This window comes from Neomonachus schauinslandi, chromosome 3 (assembly GCF_002201575.2).
Source record: "Neomonachus schauinslandi chromosome 3, ASM220157v2, whole genome shotgun sequence".
NCBI lineage: Eukaryota > Metazoa > Chordata > Mammalia > Carnivora > Phocidae > Neomonachus > Neomonachus schauinslandi.
In genome coordinates, this window is record NC_058405.1 from 36,573,132 (window position 1) to 36,595,126 (window position 21,995).

At 34.9% G+C, this 21,995-nt stretch overlaps 1 protein-coding gene across 2 annotated transcripts in view; it reads left to right on the plus strand.

Moving 5' to 3' along the window:
- Window positions 1-21,995, plus strand: part of KLHL1 (kelch like family member 1) — a 352,516-nt gene that overhangs the window by 200,204 nt on the left and 130,317 nt on the right. For both annotated transcript variants that reach the window (XM_021697925.1, XM_021697926.1), the window contains one exon: window positions 4,961-5,173. In XM_021697925.1, coding sequence (XP_021553600.1) covers window positions 4,961-5,173 — 213 coding nt within the window. The remainder of the gene's footprint in view (window positions 1-4,960; window positions 5,174-21,995) is intronic.

The following is a 21,995-nucleotide window of genomic DNA, read 5'->3' on the forward strand; positions in this document are numbered from 1 at the left end:
TTATAGTTCTGGAAGCTAAAAGTCTGAAATCAAGATGTGAGCAGAGCCATGCTCTCTCTGGTGGTTCTAGGGAAGAATCCTTTCTTGCCTTTTCCAACTTTTGGTGGTTCCTAACAATCCTTGGCATTCCTTGGCTGGTGGCAGCATGATTTTTTATCTTTATTTTCACACAACTTCTTCCCTCTGTAACCTCTGTCTTCACATGGTGTTCTCATCACTGTGTGTCTGTTTCTGTCTTTTAACACACCAATAATTAGATTAGGGTCCACTCTAATCCAGTATGGCCTTAACTAATTACATCTGCAATGACCCTATTTCTAAATAAGGTCACATTATGAGGTTCCCAAGAGGATGTGAAGTTTTGGGAGACACTACTCAATCTGGTACATGATGTAACTTCTGCTTCAGAAGTCAAGATATGCATTTTTCAATCTTGTCCTTGACAATAGTAGAATCATGCATGTATCAGAAACTCTCAAAAATTTCCTTGCAAAGGATGCAAGGAATTATAGTTTTATAATTCAGACTTTAGACCCAAAATTTACATTTTCATACTTATATAATAAGCTTCAATCAGAGGATGTAGGGCAATTCTCAGGCTTACCTTTCATTTTCCATTTATTTGATAGTATGGGCCTCCTAAGAATACATCTTTCTAACCAATAACTTTTTAGATAGGCAATTAAATGAATTCCATAGCCTCTGGTGATTTGGAATCAAACCAGAGATTCTGTGGTGGTCTGGCAAAGGATTAACCTTCCCAACATAATGTTGAAAGCAGTGATTAGAAGGTTCTTCTAACTGACCTCCGGTAAAAAAGTGCAAGGTGGTGAAATATAGATTTTAATTCAGTAGACATTCATAGCAAAGCAGTTTCTTTGAGTTAATCATATAGTGTATAATGTATTGTATTTGTAGTAGCTGTTAATGAAGTAAACACTGTTAAAGTTTATGTTTGAACATTAATGAAATATTTTACTACAGTTAATACCCATATTTTAAAGTAAATCAATAACTAAAATATGATAATTGAATGGATTCACTTATATTCTGCTTGACCTATTATTACCATTAATTGTTAGCTAACTTTTAAAATGATGTAGAAAAATGAATTTCTACTGGAATTTTAAATTATTGATATGTTACCAATAATAAGAGGAAGACAATAACATAATTAAGGGAGAAAAATTAATATTAGAATGTTTATGTCAAATTCAGGAAATAAATAACAATAGGTAAGAAAATTCTGCTTAGAAAACAAAATTGTGTATTTTTTACAGCTAGCAAAATTATTTAAAGTATTATGAAGTAGGAAAGATAGTAGAATTTAGTCTTGTAATTAATAAAGATTGCTTGTGACTTAGGTAGTGGCAACTTAAGTTCAGTGCTAAAATTTCCTTTATAATAAATAGTTCAATCTATGTGTAAAAGATATAGATATAGATATAGATATAGATATATTTATATTTATATAATATATTTTATATATTATATAATATATATATATATTATATATATTATATATATTATATATATATTATATATATATATTATATATATAATATATATAATATATATATAAATATAGATATATTTATATTTATATAATATATTTGACAGTCTCTCCATTTAATGGAGAGACTGTCAAAGTTGTAGAATAAATTTATTTCACTATATGGTCTAAATTACACTTTCAGTATTATTTCTCACAATTTTTCTGTGCTCATTCTTAATCAAATTGGCCCTTTATACTATATTACCTGCTATTATGTCTTTGTTTATATGCTTTCCCCTTGTCGTAATACTACATCTTTCTGTTTCCCATTTTCTAAGCTACCTCCTACCTAATATTCTAGGTCTGTTCATTTGAAAAACCTGCTTTTCCAGATTTGACAAGTCATTTCCTAAGCACTGCACATTTTATAGGTGTCCCATGTGTGGTAAGCTCTTTGATGCAAATCCATTTTGTTCTCCTCGCTACAGTTATCCAGGACCATATGTTAGGTGTTCAGGAAATCTATATAGAATGAATTATTGAATAAATTAAAGTTATTGTACAAAAGGTAAATAGGCCAAAGAATTTTGATGCCTCTCCCCACTTGGTCTTCTCACATGAGGAGTTAGCTGAAGTGCACAAGTAATGTTAAGGAAACTGGCGTGACTTTATGTTTTTTCTTTAGTGAATCGAACATAATGAAATTAAAACAGTTTGCAGAAGCTAGATTGCAAAAAACAGGAAAATATTAGGCAGGGTATCATGAAAAGGAGACTTGATGGAGAAAACAAACAAACAAAGAGCAAAGAGAACTTTAGAAGTCCAAAATACATAAAGTTCATAATAAACTACATAATATGTGGGACAGTATGAGAGATCCAATAATATCTGATACTAGCTCCCAATGTCCAGTTTATTTATAGCAGTTTTTACAAACCACATGGCTTATTCCCAAACATGTAGTATGGCTTGCAAAGATATAAAATTATAGGAATATGCTCTAAATCAGATGCAGGGATAAAAGAAAAAAAATAAAATCTGCTGTAGCGATATTAAATGAAACTATTATTGGAGCTGTCTGAAGAAGAAATCAAACTATAAAAGGCTATAGCCTTCCTAACAGATAGATTTCAATTTAACTCTAAGTTTTCTAGAAGCCAAATAAAAAGAGAAATCTGATCAATTTCATAATTTACAACATCCATGATAAAAGCAAACCAATTTACTCAGGAGAAGTGCAATTATTCTTGCTACTAAAACCCACAAGAAATTTCTCCCAAGGGTCATCATAAAGAGGCCACTGTAAAATATAACGAAATATGTCTTAAACAATATCTTTGATAGACACCACTAAGAGTTTCATAGACCTGCTTTTTTTTTTTTTTTTATGGTACCCCATACTATATACTGATGGTTTAGCACTACAATTCTGTGTGTGGTTTAATAGAGGCATAGATTTTTCAGTAACTGGAAAAATGGATGGACAAAAAATCTTTCAAAGATTCTTCAAAAACATCTTTATCTTACTAGAGTCCTTTAGAGAAACTTAGTGGCCCCACATCTCAGAACACTCAGTTGGTTAACTCACTAAATAGATATTGGACATCTATAATTTACATAGTACTTGTATTAGGCACAGAGGAAACACAGGGGACAAAAATTTCCAGGAAATCAGCTATTCTTCAATGTCAATCAAATGTAAATAAATAGGACAAATGACCGGAATGAAAGTAAAAGTTGACATTCTTTTGTGACAGCTGAAGGCACCTCAAGCCTTGGATTCAGTTCCAAGGATATACTCAAAAGGTGGGTCAGGTCTCTTTTAGAAAATAGGTTTCGGATCTGCTCTGACATACAGATTAACGGGCACGGGCTGAATCTGCTACTTAACATTAGCATTGTAGCATAGTCATAATGCCTTTTGGGGAAGAGATCTAGTTCCATCTGTTTCAGGTTCTTTCCTACAATAGGCATGTATTGGGATTTCTACCACAACTGTGCCTTGAAAACTATGATCTGAGAAACCTCACTTCTATCTTCCTTGGAATTGAGACATGGGGCAGGAGGGGAGGTGGAACAAAAGAGGGAGTCAGTCAGATCTCTGTCTTCTCTAACCATATATCTGCCACCAAAGCCTCTCTGCTAGCACATAAGAAGGTTTTTGACAAGTCATTTTAAAACTGTGTTTGAAAACCACCGCACTACTGTGCACTATTTCCAAAATTTTATTTTTCTCTGCAAAGATCACCAACACATGTATTCAATAACTATGTACTGTTCACCTGCTGTGTTCCAGGATTGAGATATGCAAGCTAATTGTCAAGGTGGTTGTCTCAAGGAGCTTAAAGTTTGTGATAAGACCCCTAAGGGCACTGAAGATTAGGCCACAGTCTGGTAACTACTGTCTCAGATATATAAATACCATGCACTGTGCACGCATGGTGGATGGGGTAGCCAGATCCGATGTGAGTGGACAGAGGGCTCGAGAGTTCCATATGAACTGAGTCTTGGAAAATGGTAGAAATTAGGAAAACAAGGTGCATAAAAGTCATTTTAAGCAATAGATGAGTGGGGGGGGACATGTCAAACAGGATGGCAAATTGAAAGAGTAAGTAATGGTGACTAGATAGAACACAAGAAAGGTTAAAAAGTGTAGTTTTCAACTTAGGAAGAGGTCAGATCATAAAGAATTAGTGTATTTAACCAAGAGATTTGAACCAAAGACAAAAGGAGACCAAACTAAACCAAGTAAAAACTTTAGAGGAATGCCATGAAATTTATGTTGTACAACTATCATTCTAGCATGATCATAGAGGATACAGTAAAGAGGCTAAGAATAGAGTCAGGCAGAGTAATTAGAAGGTTATGGCAGCAATCTGGAAGAAAATAAATGGGAATCTAAATTAATCCAGAGAAACTGTCATGAGAGGAGGAAGGTATGAGAGATAATAAAAGGGTGGAACATACGTGCTTTTGTGAAGTCTATGGCCTATCTGTCCTGTTTTTTCCCTTCTAAGTAAACAATGATGCATCTTATAGTGTTACTTACTTCCTATGTAATTTCATTCCCACTTTCTGATTCATGTATATGTCGTCAAGCTTTAAAAAATTTGAATGCTGTTCTCTTCATAGTCACCAAATCTTACACAGCAGTCCACTTGAAACTTGAACATTTAATCACTTAGTACATTCTGCCTGCATCACAAAGCTCAACAGTATAATCCTCCAGTTATTATAATCCTCCAGTTATTATAAGATCCGTGCTGTCTCTGATACATTTTCACTTCAATTACAATTACAAGGCTTTCATTTTAACAGCTTCTAGTTTCTGAAGGATTAAGTCTCAAGGATTGTTTTATAATGAGAACAAAAGTTATTGACGACTTTTCTCATTTCTTTCTGAGATGCTTTCCCAGCAAAATCAAAGTGAAGCCAAATTTATGCCAAGATGTTTTCTCCCTGCAGGAAAACATAATGGAAGTTATGAGAAATCAAGAGTTTTTACTGCTTCCAGCTGAGGAGCTCCATAAACTCCTGGCCAGCGATGATGTAAATGTTCCTGATGAAGAAACCATCTTCCATGCATTAATGATGTGGGTCAAGTACGACATGCAGAGGCGATGCAATGACTTGAGTATGCTTCTTGCCTTTATAAGATTGCCACTGCTTCCACCACAGGTAATTGCACGTGATGCTGTGTTAACAGCTACTCTGTACTAAAAGATCCTATATTAAAAGTAACATCAAAATGTAAATAATAATAATAATAATTTAAAATAAAAAAATAATACCCATAGAGCATTTAGTAAAATAGTAATGTTCTATTAATACATATTCGCACATGCACACACACTTGAAAGTAGAAAGTCCCTGTTTTATGCCTCTCCATTACCATTTTTTTTAAGGTTTTATTTACTTGTTTGACAGAAAGAGAGAGAGTTCACAAGCAGGGGGAGCGGCAGGCAGAGGGAGAAGCAGACTCCTTGTTGAGCAAGGAGCCCCATGGGACTCGATCCCAGGACCCTGGGATCATGACCTGAGCCAAAGGCAGCCACTTAACTGACTGAACCACCCAGGCACCCCTCCATTACCATTTTCTTACAATTATTTAATTCTTTAAAAAAACTGACATCACAACCCATTTATTCTTCTTCACATTTTTGTTTTTTAGTTTTAACCCAATACTCTTTTTAGGAAAATTTGGTGATGGAAAATGATAGGTGATAGGTCTGAAGCTCATCTCTACAACCTATTGTCTATGAGAATGTCTTAATTTCTCTGATATCCAATTTCTTCATCTATAAAATAAAATTGTACTACCATACAAAAGTTTTGTGAGGGTCAGATTAGACAATACATGTAAAGTACTTAATCTCAGTATAGTATCTAGAAGATTTTTAAAATGTTGCAATTAATTCCCTGCTTCCCTATTTTGGAGATCAATTGATCTATCTATCTATCATCTATCTATCTATCTACTTCTATCTTCCTATCTTATGATGCTATAATATGATCATTTTCTGATGAAAACACATCCTTGGGTTATATTTTAAGACCCAATACATAGGATTTCAAACCTCAATAAACAGACAAGACATACTACTGAATCATACAGTTATGAAGTAACAGAGTTTAGCAGTTGGAATTATGGAATCTTTAATAATTGGAGCTAAGGAGAATCCAGACACCAAGTGAACCAACTGCCTCATTTTACTGATGAGTTATGTAGGACAGGCGAACTGGTAAAAACAAGTTCATTCAGCTTATAAGAGTAAGAGTAACTATTTTTCTCTGATTTAGAGTGTTATGTCTTTAAGTTGTGATGTCGCAAAATTATCTATGCACAGCAATGTTAATGTGGGGTTTCTGCCTTCTAAGGCTATCCAGAAATAAGCCTGAAGGTAGCTCCTACCTCTGAAATGGTAGATAAAATTGTGTATATACATTTTGTCTGGGGGATGTGAGGGGCCTATAATATTCACCTGATTCTTCATTTGGCTCCATACTACCATCAACACTTTCACTAATCCATATATTACTAAGAATGTAAGATAGGGAATTAGGACTTTGGGAAAGAATGACAGACAAGCACATGTTAATAAGTGAAGTGAGAATTATGGTCATATATTAAGATTGGGAAGTTAAAAAAAAAAAAACAGTGTACCAAAATTGGGAAAATAAATGAAGCTTTATAAATAAAGGAATAATTGTGTTTAATTTGGCTGCTAAAATGAATAAAGCAGTAAAAACAGAGGAGAAGAATTTCTGGAAGTCCTGCCTAAGCAAATTATATGAGCTTATCTTAACACTAGGATCTTAAAAAGGAAGAGAAATGGGCGCCTGGGTGGCTCAGTTGGTTAAGCGACTGCCTTTGGCTCAGGTCATGATCCTGGAGTCCCAGGATCGAGTCCCGCATCGGGCTCCCTGCTCGGCAGGGAGTCTGCTTCTCCCTCTGACCCTCCCCCCCCCTCCTGCTCTCTCTCTCTCAAATAAATAAATAAATAAAATCTTTAAAAAAAAAGGAAGAGAAATGCATTTAGGTAACTAAACAAAGAATAAATTGTGAATCCAAGCACTGGATTTTTCTGAATCTTTCATCCTAGGTTATGATGCCAGATATCCTTAGAGCCTGGGGATCTTCTCCCAGGATAGAAATGGCCAATGAACACTGTTAGCCAGTAATAAGTAAATAGCCTTAACCATTGATAGATATTGTGGCAATTGGTACCTTAGACCACTGCCCACCCATTCCAACTGTTAGTTGAAATGTGGGGAGCTTTGGGTTTTCCACACAAGGTATCATGTCATCTGCAAAGAGTGAGAGTTTGACTTCTTTGCCAATCTGAATGCCTTTTATTTCTTTTTGTTGTCTGATTGTTGAGGCTAGGACTTCACCCCAAAATTGCTAGAACTCATACGGCAATTCAGCAATGTGGTGGGATACAAAATCAATGCACAGAAATCAGTTGCATTTCTATACACTAACAATGTGACTGAAGAAAGAGAAATTAAGAAATCAATCCCACTTATAATTGCACCAAAACCCATAAGATACCTAGGAATAAACCTAACCAGAGGTAAAGAATCTGTACTCTAGAAACTAGAGAACACTTATGAAAGAAATTGAAGAAGACACAAAGAGATGGAAAAACATCTCATGCTCATGGATTAGAAGAATAAACATTGTTAAAATGTGTATGCTGCCCAGAGCAATCTACACATTCAATGCAATCCCTATCAAAATAACATAGACATTTTTCACAGAGCTGGAGCAAACAACCCTAAAATTTGTATGGAACCAGAAAAGATCCTAAATAGCCAGGGGAATGTTAAAAAAGAAAACCAAAGCTGGGGACATCACAATGCCTGACTTCAAGCTATATTACAAAGCTGTGATCATCAAGACAGCATGGTACAAAACGGACATATAGATCAATGGAACAGAATAGAGAGCCCAGAAATGGACCCTATGGTCAACTAATCTTTGACAAAGTAGGAAAGTATATCCAATGGAAAAAAGACAGTCTCTTCAATAAATGGTGCTGGGATAATTGGACAGCCACATGTAGAAGAATGAAATTGAACCATTTTCTTACACCATAGACAAAGATAAACTCAAAAATGGATGAAAGACCTCAATGTGAGACAGAATTCCATCAATATCCTAGAGGCAACCAACAAATCAATATAAAAAGAACATTCATAAATCACAATGTATGATATACAGAATAGATTATACTCCTGAGTAATTTATATGTTTTGTTTGGTTTTACTTCTCCAAAGCAAGCATAGGTAAACTACTTCCTGATAAATCTGACAATTTTCCACGTTTGTCAGTATTAATGTTCACTACTTAGTGTATTATATATCTTATTTTTACAAAGGAAAAAGAAACAACAAAAAAAGAACTTTTAACTCTTACAAACGAAAAAGGTAAAAATTAATCAAACACATTAATACAGTCTATTTTTGGTCTTTGTTTCCTTTTAATTTGTTTTCGTTCTTTTTTTTTCTCTCTGATCTGCTTGCTGTCTGATTAATTAATCATTATACGGGCATCATCAAAGAAATAGTCTTCTCTACAAAACTAGACTATAATAGTTTTTTAAAAGTGTGGAATAAAAAAAAGAATAAAATAAAAGTGTGGAATAATGTTATTCTTCTCTAAAAGAAACTTGAGAAACAGCGTCTTTAAAACAGAAATGCACGGGCGATATATGCTTCTAAAATCTTACAGATTTACCTTAAATAGTATTTAGTTTCATGATCATTTAACCCACGATGACATTCACAGTTTAAGTTACAACATTAAGAAAATACAAAAACTTCTTATTTCAACAGTTTTTGTCAATGAGGTATAATGTAAAACATGATATGCACAAGCACAAACTTGTACATACACACATTACTATCTTCTATAAAAAGAGCAGAGAAGTCGGAACCTAATCTGAAAGCCTTTGTTTCTTGCTACAGTGCTCTAAGTGTCTCTGCTTTTGTCAAGGGCTGAGACCACTGCTTGTGGTTTGCAGCCCATCTGTCTTGCCACTGAAATTTCTCTACACTGGTGACCCTTCCATGTTTTATATTATCAGTTTTTTCCATATTGGATTATTCTAATTAACTTGCAAAGATTTATTATTTCAAACATATTAAAACGAAACTCCTCATATTCCTACCAACTGTTACAATTCTGTTTCCATTTCGAGCAAAACATGTAGTTATTATTTATAGTTAATAAATATATTTATTGGGGCGCCTGGGTGGCTCAGTTGGTTAAGTGACTGCCTTCCGCTCAGGTCATGATCCCAGGGTCCTGGGATCGAGCCCTGCATTGGGCTCTCTGCTTGGCGGGAAGCCTGCTTCTTCCTCTCCCACTCCCCCATCTGTGTTCCCTCTCTCGCTGTCTCTCTCTCTCTGTCAATTAAATAAATAAAATTTTAAAATATTTATATATTTATTAATAATCATCATTCTCTCTTCAACCCACTATAATCAGTCCTTTGAACTATTCCAAATCACCCAAAACCTCCATGCTGTCATACTTTTCCCCATCTCACTTGTTTTCATCTTACTTGGCTTCCCAGCAGCTTTGACAAAATTGATCTGGCCACTCTTACTCAACTGTTACTGCTAATTATTTCTACTCTTTGATGTTGCAATGCCCCAGGACACCATATTTTCTCCATAAAGAATAACATTCTTCTATACTTTTAAATACTATATAGCAGTCAATTATAAATTCCAAATTTATATCTTTAGCCCTAAACTCTTCTTGAGAGATAGATACACATACCCAGTTAACAACTTGACATCTCTAACTAGATATCCAATAGCCATTCAAAACTTCACATGGTCAAAATGGAAGATTTCAAAATCCCAAGACTTCCTCCCTGCCCCCATTCTCAGTAAATAGCCCTAGGAACCATCTAGTTGCTCACGCCTAAATTCTAGAATCACTTTTAATTCTCTACTTTGCATTGCATTTAATATTCAATTCCTTAGGAAGTCCTTTTTGCTGTATTCTAAACTAGATCCTAAATTCGTTCTTTCTTTCTTTCTTTTTTGTTTTTTCTCGGTCTTTCTATAGCCCCATCTTAAAATAACCTACCACCATCCTTCTCCAGCACTATTGGAATAGTCTCCTACCTGTTATTCTAACTTTTATGCTTAACTATAGCATTAATTTCTAACTAGCAACTAGATAGAACTTTTAAAGTATGAATGCATTAATTTCAAACTTAAGATTTATACCCTTAGGACAAAATCCTAATATCCCTGTCCTACAAGGTGTATATCAGTACCATGATTACTACTTCCCTGACCTAATCTCCTCCCAGCACTTAGTACCCTCTAGGGTCACTGATATTCTTTCTGTTTCTTGTACAATTCAGGTTTATTTCTTCGATAGCACATTTGTACTAGCCGATTCTGGGGGCTAGAATCAGAGGCCTGCCAGCGGAAGAGGATGGTGGTGATATGAATAGTCTTCTCAGGTGTAAGCAATGAAAGGGGGGGCATAGTTTATAGATAATTAAAGACAATAATAAATGGCTGAAAGTCAATCTACTTTTATTATTACTATACCTTGACAATCCTATACGACGCCATTGATAACATATTCCTACCTACTGGGATGAACTGCCCACCACACCCTTTTTCTTGTCCTCTACTGCCTAGAAGATGTTCAACTTTATCATAGCATGGCTTGCTCCTTCTAATTAGTCACATACCACATCCAATGTGTCCTGCTCTTAGCACTTTCACCTACTATTTTCTTGCTTAGTTTTAGTCTGTTTTTATCTATTTCCTTATATTTTTCAGAAAACCAGACCTGAAGTTCTTGTTCACAAAGTTCTTGGCATAATTGGTACTCAGAAAGTGTTTGTTGAATCAACAAATGAAAAGTTTATTTTAGGTCTTAGGAATTTTAGCTTCATTTTACCATCTCTTGATATAAGATTTACCTGGAATGAGAGAGAAACCTATATTAGTGCACTATGATGGAGCTAACAGTGGGTACTAGGAACACAGTCATAAAGAGCACATTGATTCAGACTTTACTAAAATTCCCTTATTGAATGGACAATGGGAAGGCAAATTGAATAGGATATACTCTCTCATCTCTTTGCTTTATTAGGGATATTCAAAGAACATAGATTCATCAGAATTCCTTTAATTCAACGAAGTATTTAAAAATAACTTGGCGGGCACCTGGGTGGCTCAGTCGTTAAGCATCTGCCTTCGGCTCAGGTCATGATCCCAGGGTCCTGGGATCGAGCCCCACATTGGGCTCCCTACTCTGCAGGAAGCCTGCTTCTCCCTCTTCTACTCCCCCTGCTTGTGTTCCCTCTCTTGCTGTGTCTCTCTCTGTCAAATAAATAAATAAAATCTTTAAAAAATAAAAATAAATAAAAAATAAAAATAAAAATAACTTGGCTACGAGAAAAATTTGTTCCATTTTCATTGCTAACATAATAAATCAGAAAACAAAGTCCATTTCATGAAAAAACAAAAACAAAACGTGAACTTAAATTAGCTCATAAGCATTTTTGTACATATTATATAATATAGATAGCGATTACCAAGAGACCACACAGTGTAAGAACAATTATTTTTCTCAATTAAACATTAAAGAAGAATTTCATTTTTTATTCATGCCTATTTTATATAACAATGATAAAATTAAAGGATATAATAATTTGTAAGAGGACTAACAAAAATTGTGGAACGTTTGTAATGAAGCAAAAGCTATTTAAATCATTAAACCATTTCCAGTGATTTTAATTTAGGATTTGGGGAACTCAATTAACTGATGAAGCTACTTTAATATTTTAGTAACTAAAGTTTATAGAGATGAAATCTGGAGATGAAAACAGGATCCTGACACTAAAGAATACTCCTGATCTGTGGGCACATCTAATAAGTAAAGCTATAGTAGAGGAAATTTACCTTGATCCATTTATAAAATTATTTTGATAAGTAATTTACTTTGGATATAGATAAAATACATATGTTCCTAAATCCCTTTTCAACATTGCTATTTTTATAAAATATTTTTGCTTGTAATTCTTTGAGGAAAAGCAAGGCAGCCTGTGTGGCTGAAGCAGAGTGATCCAAGGGGTGAGTTGTTAGAAAAATTTAGAGAAGGTGAGGATATAAACCATTGAATGACTTGTAAGCAATTGTAAGGACTTCGGTACTTCCTTGGAGTGTAATGGAAGCCATTGCAGAGTTTTGAGCAGAGAGCTTGATCTGATGCACACAATTAAATGGACTCTCTAGTTGCTGTGTTGAGAGTATACTGCAGGGAAACAAGAGTAGAAAACGGAAATCGGTTAGGAGGTGATAGCAATAGCAGAGATGAGATATTTGAGAAGTCGAAGAGTAATAAGGTAGTAACATGAAGATAGTGAGAAGTGTTTTCATTCTATTTTAAAGTACAGTCAATTAGATGGGAGAATAAGAGAGGAATCAGAGATGATTCCAGGTTTTTTGGCTTGAGCCCCAGTTGAGGAAGGATACTATGGAACACTGACTTAAAGATTTCTTTAAGTCTTCACGTGGAGGTGTGGGGTGGGCAGTTGAATGCATCATTCAAGTGTTGTGGAGGTACACTAGGAAATATAAATTAGGAAATTGTTGGCATATAGATATAATTTAAAGCCATGATATGAGATAGTATCACCAAAGAAGTCAGTATACATATATACGGAAAGAGAATGAAGAATGATGTTCTGGGCATTGAAATATTACCAAACTAGAGATAAAAAGAAAGAATGTAATAACTGAAATGAAGACACTAGTCAAATAGAATAAAAACCAAGGGAGCTTGCTGTGCAGAGAGCAGGGAGTAAACCATCAGAGAGGACTGAGTGATCAGCTGTATCAAGTGCTGCTGAGAGGTCAAATAGAATGATGCCCGATAATTGACTTTTGAGGAATTTAAGGATAAGAAAGTCATTGGTAACTTTGACAAGATTAGTTTCTATAGAATAGAGCTAAGCAAATAGGGAAAATGGAATTTAAAATAGTAAATACATAGAATCTTTGAAACTGCAAAACTGAACAGAAAAATTAATCCGTAGGTGGCTGGGTTTATCAGCCAAAAGCCCAATGAAGAGAAACAAAAACACAGTGAAATTTTAACATGGAAAGTTTATATAAAGAATCATTAACTATAAAAAGGATTTAGAGTAAGGAATAATTAGAAAGTAGGAAGTTAAAAGAACTCTAAAAAATATAGAAATACTGTGGTTTTAGTTCCAGACCACCTCAATAAAGTGAATATCACAATAAAGTGAGTCCAGTGAATTTTTTGGTTTCCCAGTGCATATAAAAGTTATGTTTACTCTATACTGTAGTCCATTAAGTATGTGATAGCATTATGTCTTTAAAAAACAATGCATGTACCTTAATTAAAAAATACTTTATTCCTAAAAATGGTAACCTTCATCTGAACTTACAGTGAATCAAAATCTTTTGGATGGTGGAGTGTCTTACCTCCATGTTGATGGCTGCTGACTGATCAGGGTGGTAGTTGCTGAGGGCTGGGATGGCTATGGCAATTTCTTGAAAAAAGGCAACAGTGAAGTTTATTGTATTGATTGACTTTTCCTTGCACTACTAATTTGTTTGTAGCAAGCAATGCTGTCTGATAGCGTTTTACCCACAGTAGAACTTCTTTCAAAATTACAATCAATCCTCACAAACCCTGCCACTGTTTTATCAATGAAGTTCATAAAGTAATACTCTAAATTCTTTATTTCAACAGTCTTCACCAGGAGTAGATTCCATGTCAAGAAAACCACTTTCTTTGCTCATCTGTAAGAAGCAACACCTCATCCTTTCAAGTTTTATCATGAGGTTACAGAAATTCAGTCACATCTTCAGGCTCTATTTCTAATTCTAGTTCTCTCTCTGTTTCTACCACATCTTCAGTTACTTCCTCCAGTGAAGTCCTAAATCTTTAATTTGTAGCAAACACAATATCTACAAAGCATAATAAAGCAAAGCACTTAAAAGAAAGCTTGCCTGTATAAGGAGCAGCTACTTACTACCTTAGGGCTGAGATGGAGCACCAAGGAAGCACCCCACCTGCGATCCAGACCTCCTTGAAGAGGTTACAGCCATGGCTACCTGAATGGCAGTGAAATCACTGTGGTGCAGCCATGGCAGAACTTTCTAGAAACCTGTCCTTTAGAACTTACTAGAAATCTTCCCTCTAGGTGTCCCCAAAGAGATATCTTGCTACAAAATCACCTGAGGGGACTGCTGGGGGAAGCTTCTAGGTTCTCTTGGCCACCATGCTCTGCCGGAGGCAAACACTGGAGTAACTGCATTCATTGCAGGAACCTGGTGAGTAGGCACACTCAAACCAGGGAGCAAAATCTTTCTCCCGAAGGTGTCTCTCCAGCGTCCTCTACTGAAAAAGCCTAGTGTAGTGCTAGCTGGCAAAGAAAAAAGCGTATTTAAAGGGCCATTTTAACATCCATTTCACAAAACAGTTGAAAAAGATCATTTTGGAGCTGAGGGTCAATAAACTGAAAGACAAACAAACAAAAAATTAATTAATTAATTAATAAACACCAAACTGTTGTAGTGGGGAGGAGAGAGATCAAGCATGTTTGCATACTTACAGGTGTGATTCCGAAGAGAGGAAATTTGATGATGTAAGACAGAGGGAAGAACTGTTGGAATATTTTCTTTGAATGTGCTAGAGTAGGGTAGGATTTCATGCACAAGTAGATAGATTGGCTTTAGAAAAGAGGATTATCTATGAGAATAGGTGAAAAGCAAAAACACGTGTACAGATCTTGGTAAGTGAGCAGATGCAATGGTATACATGAGTGTTTTTTGGATCCTATTTTTGACTCTGATATTAATTCAGTATTTGATCATGGAAAGTTTGTTTAATTTCATTGGGCCTCAGTTTTCACATCAGGACAAGAAGATGGGAATATTCTTTCTGTCAGTAACATTGCATGAATGAAAATAGGTTTTGTTTTCCTAAGAATTGATGCCTACTCAATAAATAATTGACATAAATAATTTTATAGAGAATTAAGATATGTATGCCTCCCCATCTGAAAAAAATATTTTTATTTTTTTTATTTTTTAAGATTTTATTTATTTGACAGAGAGACAGCGAGAGAGGGAACACAAGCAGGGGGAGGGGCAGAAGGAGAGGGAGAAGCAGGCTCCCTGCTCAGCAAGGAGCCCGACGCGGGGCTTGATCCCAGGATCCTGGGATCATGACCTGAGCCCAAGGCAGACGCTTAATGACTGAGCCCCCCAGGCACCCCTGAAAAAGATAATTTTGACAATGCCTCAAACCTCTCGTGAAATTTCATTCAATAAACAACAAAACAACTTGAAGAACTTTTTGCTCACCAAATAGATATGGATTCCTTCCATTGTAGTCATTTTTTCCTAATAATCATCGTTCACAACTTTTAAATGACAAAAATCCTATGACTTAAAAAATAGATAAACTGTTTAAAATTACTTTGCAAACTTGTATAATTTAAATCATTCCTAAGAGGAAAGGAAGCAAAGTATAAGCTATGAGAAGGAATCACAAGTGAATTGAATTTTATCACACGTGTATTGAAATGACTATACTGTAATTTTAATTTCCAAGAGCATCAAATAAATAAAAGTTTATTATTATAATGACTCTGAAAATGGAAAAACTACCCCCCAGAGAAGAACAATTTAACATTAATGACTATCCAGAGAATCAGGCAAATGCACTCTTTTCCATTCTAATTAAATGGGAAATACCTATAGGTCACCCAAAATAAAAGTTGTTACTTTAATAATATTCAAAAAGTAACAGTACACTGCTAATGTTAAAAAATGATAAATACTTGTGTATTATTTTGCATAACTATTCAGATTTATTGGACTGATTTTTTTTCCCAAAATATAAAGGTAAATTATCTTAGAATAATGTTATTGGTGTGAGGATCATGCAATTTCATATTCTAACTATTAAGAAAATGGCACACATGTTAATTTGATATTTCCCACAAATACATCAAATTTTCCAGTTCAGTACCCCTGATAAAATGGAGAAAATTTAATTTACTTTCTATGTGTTCAATTTTAAGTTAATGAAAACAATTCTGAGTTTGCTATTTTTTAAAAGATTTTTTCATTTATTTATTTGACAGAGAGACAGCAAGAGAGGGAACACAAACAGGAGGAGTGGGAGAGGGAGAAGCAGGCTTCATGCTGAGCAGGGGGCTTGATCCCAGGACCCTGGGATCATGAACTGAGCCGAAAGCAGACGCCCAACAACTGAGCCACCCAGGCGCCTCTGAGTTTGTTATCATCAGAAAATCTTAGTCTTCTCTAATTTAACTTCATCAAATAGAATTCATTAAGTGGGCATATTACTTTTTCTTTTTAATCCAAACAATAATTTATGAAACATTGGTGTTTTTTTTTTTTAATTTTGTTAATTTGAAGTTATGTTTACTCCAATATTTCCAACCCACTGTTGTCTTCCTTATCAGGCCAATTCATATCAGCTTAGAATGTATTTTTCCATAATCACCAGGGAAAAATATGTGAATGATCACATGACACCATACTAAAATGTGTATACTAAAATGTATATCTACCTCACTTTCACATTTCTATTGCAGAAAAGACCTTCAAAACCAAATCCCTAATATTTTGCGGGTAGAAATTGAGGCTTTGAAAATTAAAGGAGACTATTTTAGATAATAATTTAAATTTAAAAACCCACTGACTCATGTACAAGAGAATTTAGGAATTCTTACTCTCAAAAGATAATTTTTTCCACCTATGATAAGATCCAGCCTGAAGTCGGGCTCTGCATTGAGCTGGAGCCTGCTTGAGATTCTCTCTCTCCCTCTGCCCCCCCTTTATATATATATATATATATATATATAGTACATCATATTCTATTAGTCTATTCTTAAACTCTTTTCTGATATAGTTTATATATATATTTCTCAAATGTGACAAAGAGCTGCAATAATTAGCTTAAGCAAATCAGGATTGTGGGTGGTGGAGATTTCATCAGTGAAAGCCAGAAATTAGAAACAGAATAGAAGACAGATTAAAAAACAGTATCTTCATTACATATTTTTAAATTTTCATGCATTAAAGCTATAGAATTCATGACCAGTAACTCTGTATTTAAAGGTTTATGTTATTTTCCTCAAAATATGTAATATACTATTTCTTTCAAAAATTATTTGAAAAAAAATATTTGATAGACTTTCGTATTTATTTATTTATTTATTTTTAAAGATTTTATTTATTTATTTGACAGAGAGAGACACAGCGAGAGAGGGAACACAAGCAGGGGGAGTGGCAGAGGGAGAAGCAGGCTTTCCGCAGAACAGGGAGCCCGATGCAGGGCTCGATCCCAGGACCCTGGGATCATGACCCGAGCCGAAGGCAGACGCTTAATGACTGAGCCACCCAGGCACCCTAGACTTTCTTTTTTAAAGATTTATTTATTTTTAGAGAGATACAGAGTATAAGGATTATATATGTGCTCTTTAAGCCAAAATATCCCATATTTCCCATGGGATAAAGGGGAAACTTTTGATGCTAAATTATAAATTGCTAAAACAACAACAAAACATGCTCTGTTTTTGAATTATTATGCCTTATTTCATCTACATTTGGTCTTTGAAATAGATTTGCTGTAGACTAGCATTTTCTAACACTTTATCCATGGACAAATAGTATCTAAAGGTATTCATCACAAAACTGTTTCATGTTTTAAAAAAAAAAGTTTATAAACCCATCTCGCAGGGCACATGGGTGTCTCAGTTGGTTAGGTGTCTGCCTTTGGCTCAGGTCATGATCCCAGGGTCCTGGGATGGAGTCCTGCATTGGGCTTCCTGCTAGGAAGGAAGCATGCTTCTCCCTCTCCCACTCCCCCTGCTTGTGTTCCTGCTCTCGCTATCTCTCTCTGTCAAATAAATAAATAAAATCTTTAAAAAAAAAAAGTAAAATAAACCCATCTTGCCATCCCTCCCCTTTAAAATTTTGTAATACAGATTGTCATAGTAATCTCTTAATAGAGTAACTCCTTTAAACTCATGAATTTTCTGAAGAAAAACTTATTTCAAGTAATGACTATTAAAGTCTCATGGAAAGAATTATCTACAGAACACACTAGGGAAGCACTGCTCTGGGTTGTTATTATTTTTTAAGGTTCTGGAATTCTTTATGACAAAGGTTAATAAACAATAGATTTTCGTTTAGAGTAAATTATCCTAAATTAAAGGCACTCTAGGTGTGTTTATATTAAAAAAAATAGGCTCTCTTCCATTTCTATGAGTCTATCTACTACAAAGTAGCCTGCAAAATTGGCTTTGCTGAGCTGGAAAAGCAGCATATTCAGTGAATTCAATAAGCTGACCTATAAAGACCTGGAAATAGAGTCATAAATAATAATGAGTGTGTTATTCTCAATTCAGTCAGCTGTACGGATTTTCCAAACCATTAAACAACTTCCCAATTTGCTACAAATCAGCGTTGTACTCTTTTCAAAAGGAAGCTAGAATAAGAGATGGCAAGTATGTGGTAAGAATTTAGGGAATGATGAATATTTAATCACAAGGAACACCTAAAATCTGGTTACAGTGAGCAGTCACTCATAACATTCATCTATTATAAGAATAAAAGATGGGATTTTATCTTGACCATTAGATTTCACCCCATGATAATATTCATGCAAATGCTCATTATTTCCTGCATATGCTAAAATATATATAAAATTGGGCAGATAAATAAGTTATGCCTGAAATATAAAGATCAATTTGAATGGTAAATGCCCATTTCATCTGATTGGTCATTTTTTTAGGAGACTGGAATGGCATCTTGTCCTGATGTCATCTCCAGAAACAAAGACTAGATATACGTTATCTTTTTAAATAAAGTCCTTATCAACAGCTATTGTCTTCTTACTCCATGTGGCACCAAGCTTTTTTTTTTTTTTTTTTTTAAATGTGATTCTTTAAACCTCTTCTTTCCATGTTTATTATCAATACCTTTAGATTAAACCTTATCATTCTTTTTTTTTTTTTTTGCAATGGACTCAATAGTAATCGCCCAACTCTAGTGACATCTTTCCCCACCTATATCCATTCTTCACAATGCCTCTGGAATGAATTTTTTTAAATACAAATTCATTTTATAGATATGTTCTATTGATTAAAAGGTAAATCATACACACATACAATAGGCAAAACAATAGAAATTCAAAATGCTACCATTAATAATACCAGAATCAGTCATTTGGTGAAAATCAGTCTAGAAATTTCTTCATTTATTTATTCATTCACTCACTCATTCATTTCATAGAGACTTTCTAAGTGCCACTTGTGTGCCGGGAGTATGCCCTGTGTGTTTAGCATTGAATCAAACAGACCGCCCTTTACTCTAATGCAGCTCACATTTTAGCAGGAAGGGGAGGACAGGGCGGAGAGCAGGCAACAGGCATCAAACAAACCATGCATTCATTATAATTCAGATGGTTAACATAATTATGAATTTAAGGAAATAAGTCAAGGTGAGAGAGTGTTTGGGGTTGCCAATTTAGGTAGGGTGTCCAGGAAAGTCCTTTATGAAAAAGTGACTTTGAGCAGAGACATAAAAGAAATGCGGGAAAAACCAAATAGATATGAGGCAAAAGAGTGTTTCAGCAAGAAGGAACAGCAAAGAGGCCAAGGTAGATAGAGTTCTTTGGACAGGGTGGCAGGGGTGTGGACGATGAGGTCAGAAGTATTCAGGAGATAGATAATGCGAGGCTTAGATGGTCGGAGGGAGTTTAGCTTTTATGCTAACTACGGAAAGTCACTGCAGGCTTTTGAGCAGAGAAAACATATACTCCATTTTTTTTTCTTTTTTTTATTATGGAGATATTCAAATGTATTCAAAAGTAGAGAGTAACTCTATCTTAAAAGGAGCATTCTAGCTAGTGTATGAAAAATAAACTAGATGATGGCACAATAACTAAGATCCCAGCAGGAGATAAAATTTACCCAAAATAGCACTACTTACAGAGGTGTGGCCAGTGTTCCAGAAATGAACAAAGGATGTTGAGGACTCAGGGAACCTGAACCAAGGTGATGATGGAGGAAACCTTATTACATAGTTCAGAAAGCCTGGAGCTATGGCAGAGTGGCTGCCCTACTTGAGCTGTAGTCATAAAGAAGCACCACTGCAACCACATCATGAAGGGAATAAGGAAGAAATATACTTATCTTCATTTCCACCGCCTGACTTTCTGGTTATAAGTCCCATTGGCTGGATCCGGCCTAAAGCAAGTGAGCAAGGGAGGCAGGTGATGCAGTTCCAGAAGGTTCAGCTTCACAAGGAACTGAACTGGACAGAGAACAGAGCAAACTGGATGACAAGGAAGCAAATGAAAATAACCAGCACTAAAAGGGCAGACTATAAGTATATATACTAGTCAGGAGGTTTTATAATAGTCCAGGTGAGGATGTTAGCTTGTCCCAGGGCTGTAGTAGTAAATATATTCTAGATATATCTTGAAGGTGAAACGACAAGTATGTCCAGTGGATTTGATGTGTTGAATAAAAGAAAAAGAGGATTCATAAGAACATTAGGGTTATATGATTACATGGCTTTATATATAAGGATGGAATTTTGGATGGATGGATGGAGATTGAAATAAATACAGAATTAAGAGAGAAAGATTTTATTAAGAATAGAATCTCCATGAACAGTGTATTTTGAGTAAATGTCATTAGTTTGGATTCTACTTGACTTCCTTTCATTCCTCTGTACCTATGACATTTTTTCTTGAAATACTCTTTATTGTTTTCCATGCCTGGCAAATAGGTACTTATCTTATTGATTTGGTTTAAGGAAGACACCCAGTTGTAAGTATTTCTTTAACACATAACACTTGATTAAGCATATCTTCCTATTTCCTTGAGTACTTTATCCATATTTCTTGTACCTTTTGACTACTTTCACCCATTTCACCCACCACCTGCCCCCTGCCTCTGGCAACCACTAATCTGTTCTCTGTATCTGTGAGTTTGGTTTTTGTTTGGTTGGTTTTTTATGTGTGTGTGCTTAAGGCCCCACATATAAGTGAAATCATATAGTACTTGTCTTTGTCTTTGTGACTCATTTCATTTGGCATAATGGGCTAAAGGTCCATCTATGTTGTCACAAATGGCAGTATTCCTCTCTTTCATAGAGATGAATATATTCCTATATATAACATATCACATTTTCTTTAAGAAATCCATTCATCTCTCAATGGACACCCAGTTTGTTTCTATGTCTCAGCAACTGTAAATAATGCTAAAGCTGCAATGACCATGGGGGTGCAGATATCCTTTTGAGTTCGTGTTTTTGTTTTCTTCGGATAAAGACCCAGAAGTGGAATTGCTGGACCTGGTGAATACCCTTTAAACAATTATCTTCCTGTATATCTACACAACAAATTGATTAGTGTTGCTTCTTGCAATGATTTTCAACTGTTATGCAAGTCCAGGAGGGTTATTTGTAAGGAATGGAAGAAGAGTGAATGGTTTAATGATTCCTGTTCTGAAAAGTCAAACAGCTGAAAACTGGGATGTTGGATACAGATATAACAGGTTTCTCAACACAGCATTATATACTTTTGCTTAGCTGTGAGTACTAGAAAATCATAACCATATGCTCCATTATATTATAAATTATGTTATATATTACTCCATTATAATATAAATTATATTGTGAATGATTTAAGTTAGGAACTGATACATTTTGCATACTCCAAAGTGTCTGACATAGGGTTTGACACATTACAATTATTTTAATGCCCTTAATATTAATATTAATTTTTATATTTTCCCTTATCCCTGAAATTTGTTCAGTCAAGATGTTTGAACAACTCATTTCATACCCAAACTTTAGAAACTCCACAGGCAGAGTGTATGCCCAGTGGAATTAACTTTCCTGGGGAGATTTATTTTAATCCCTTATT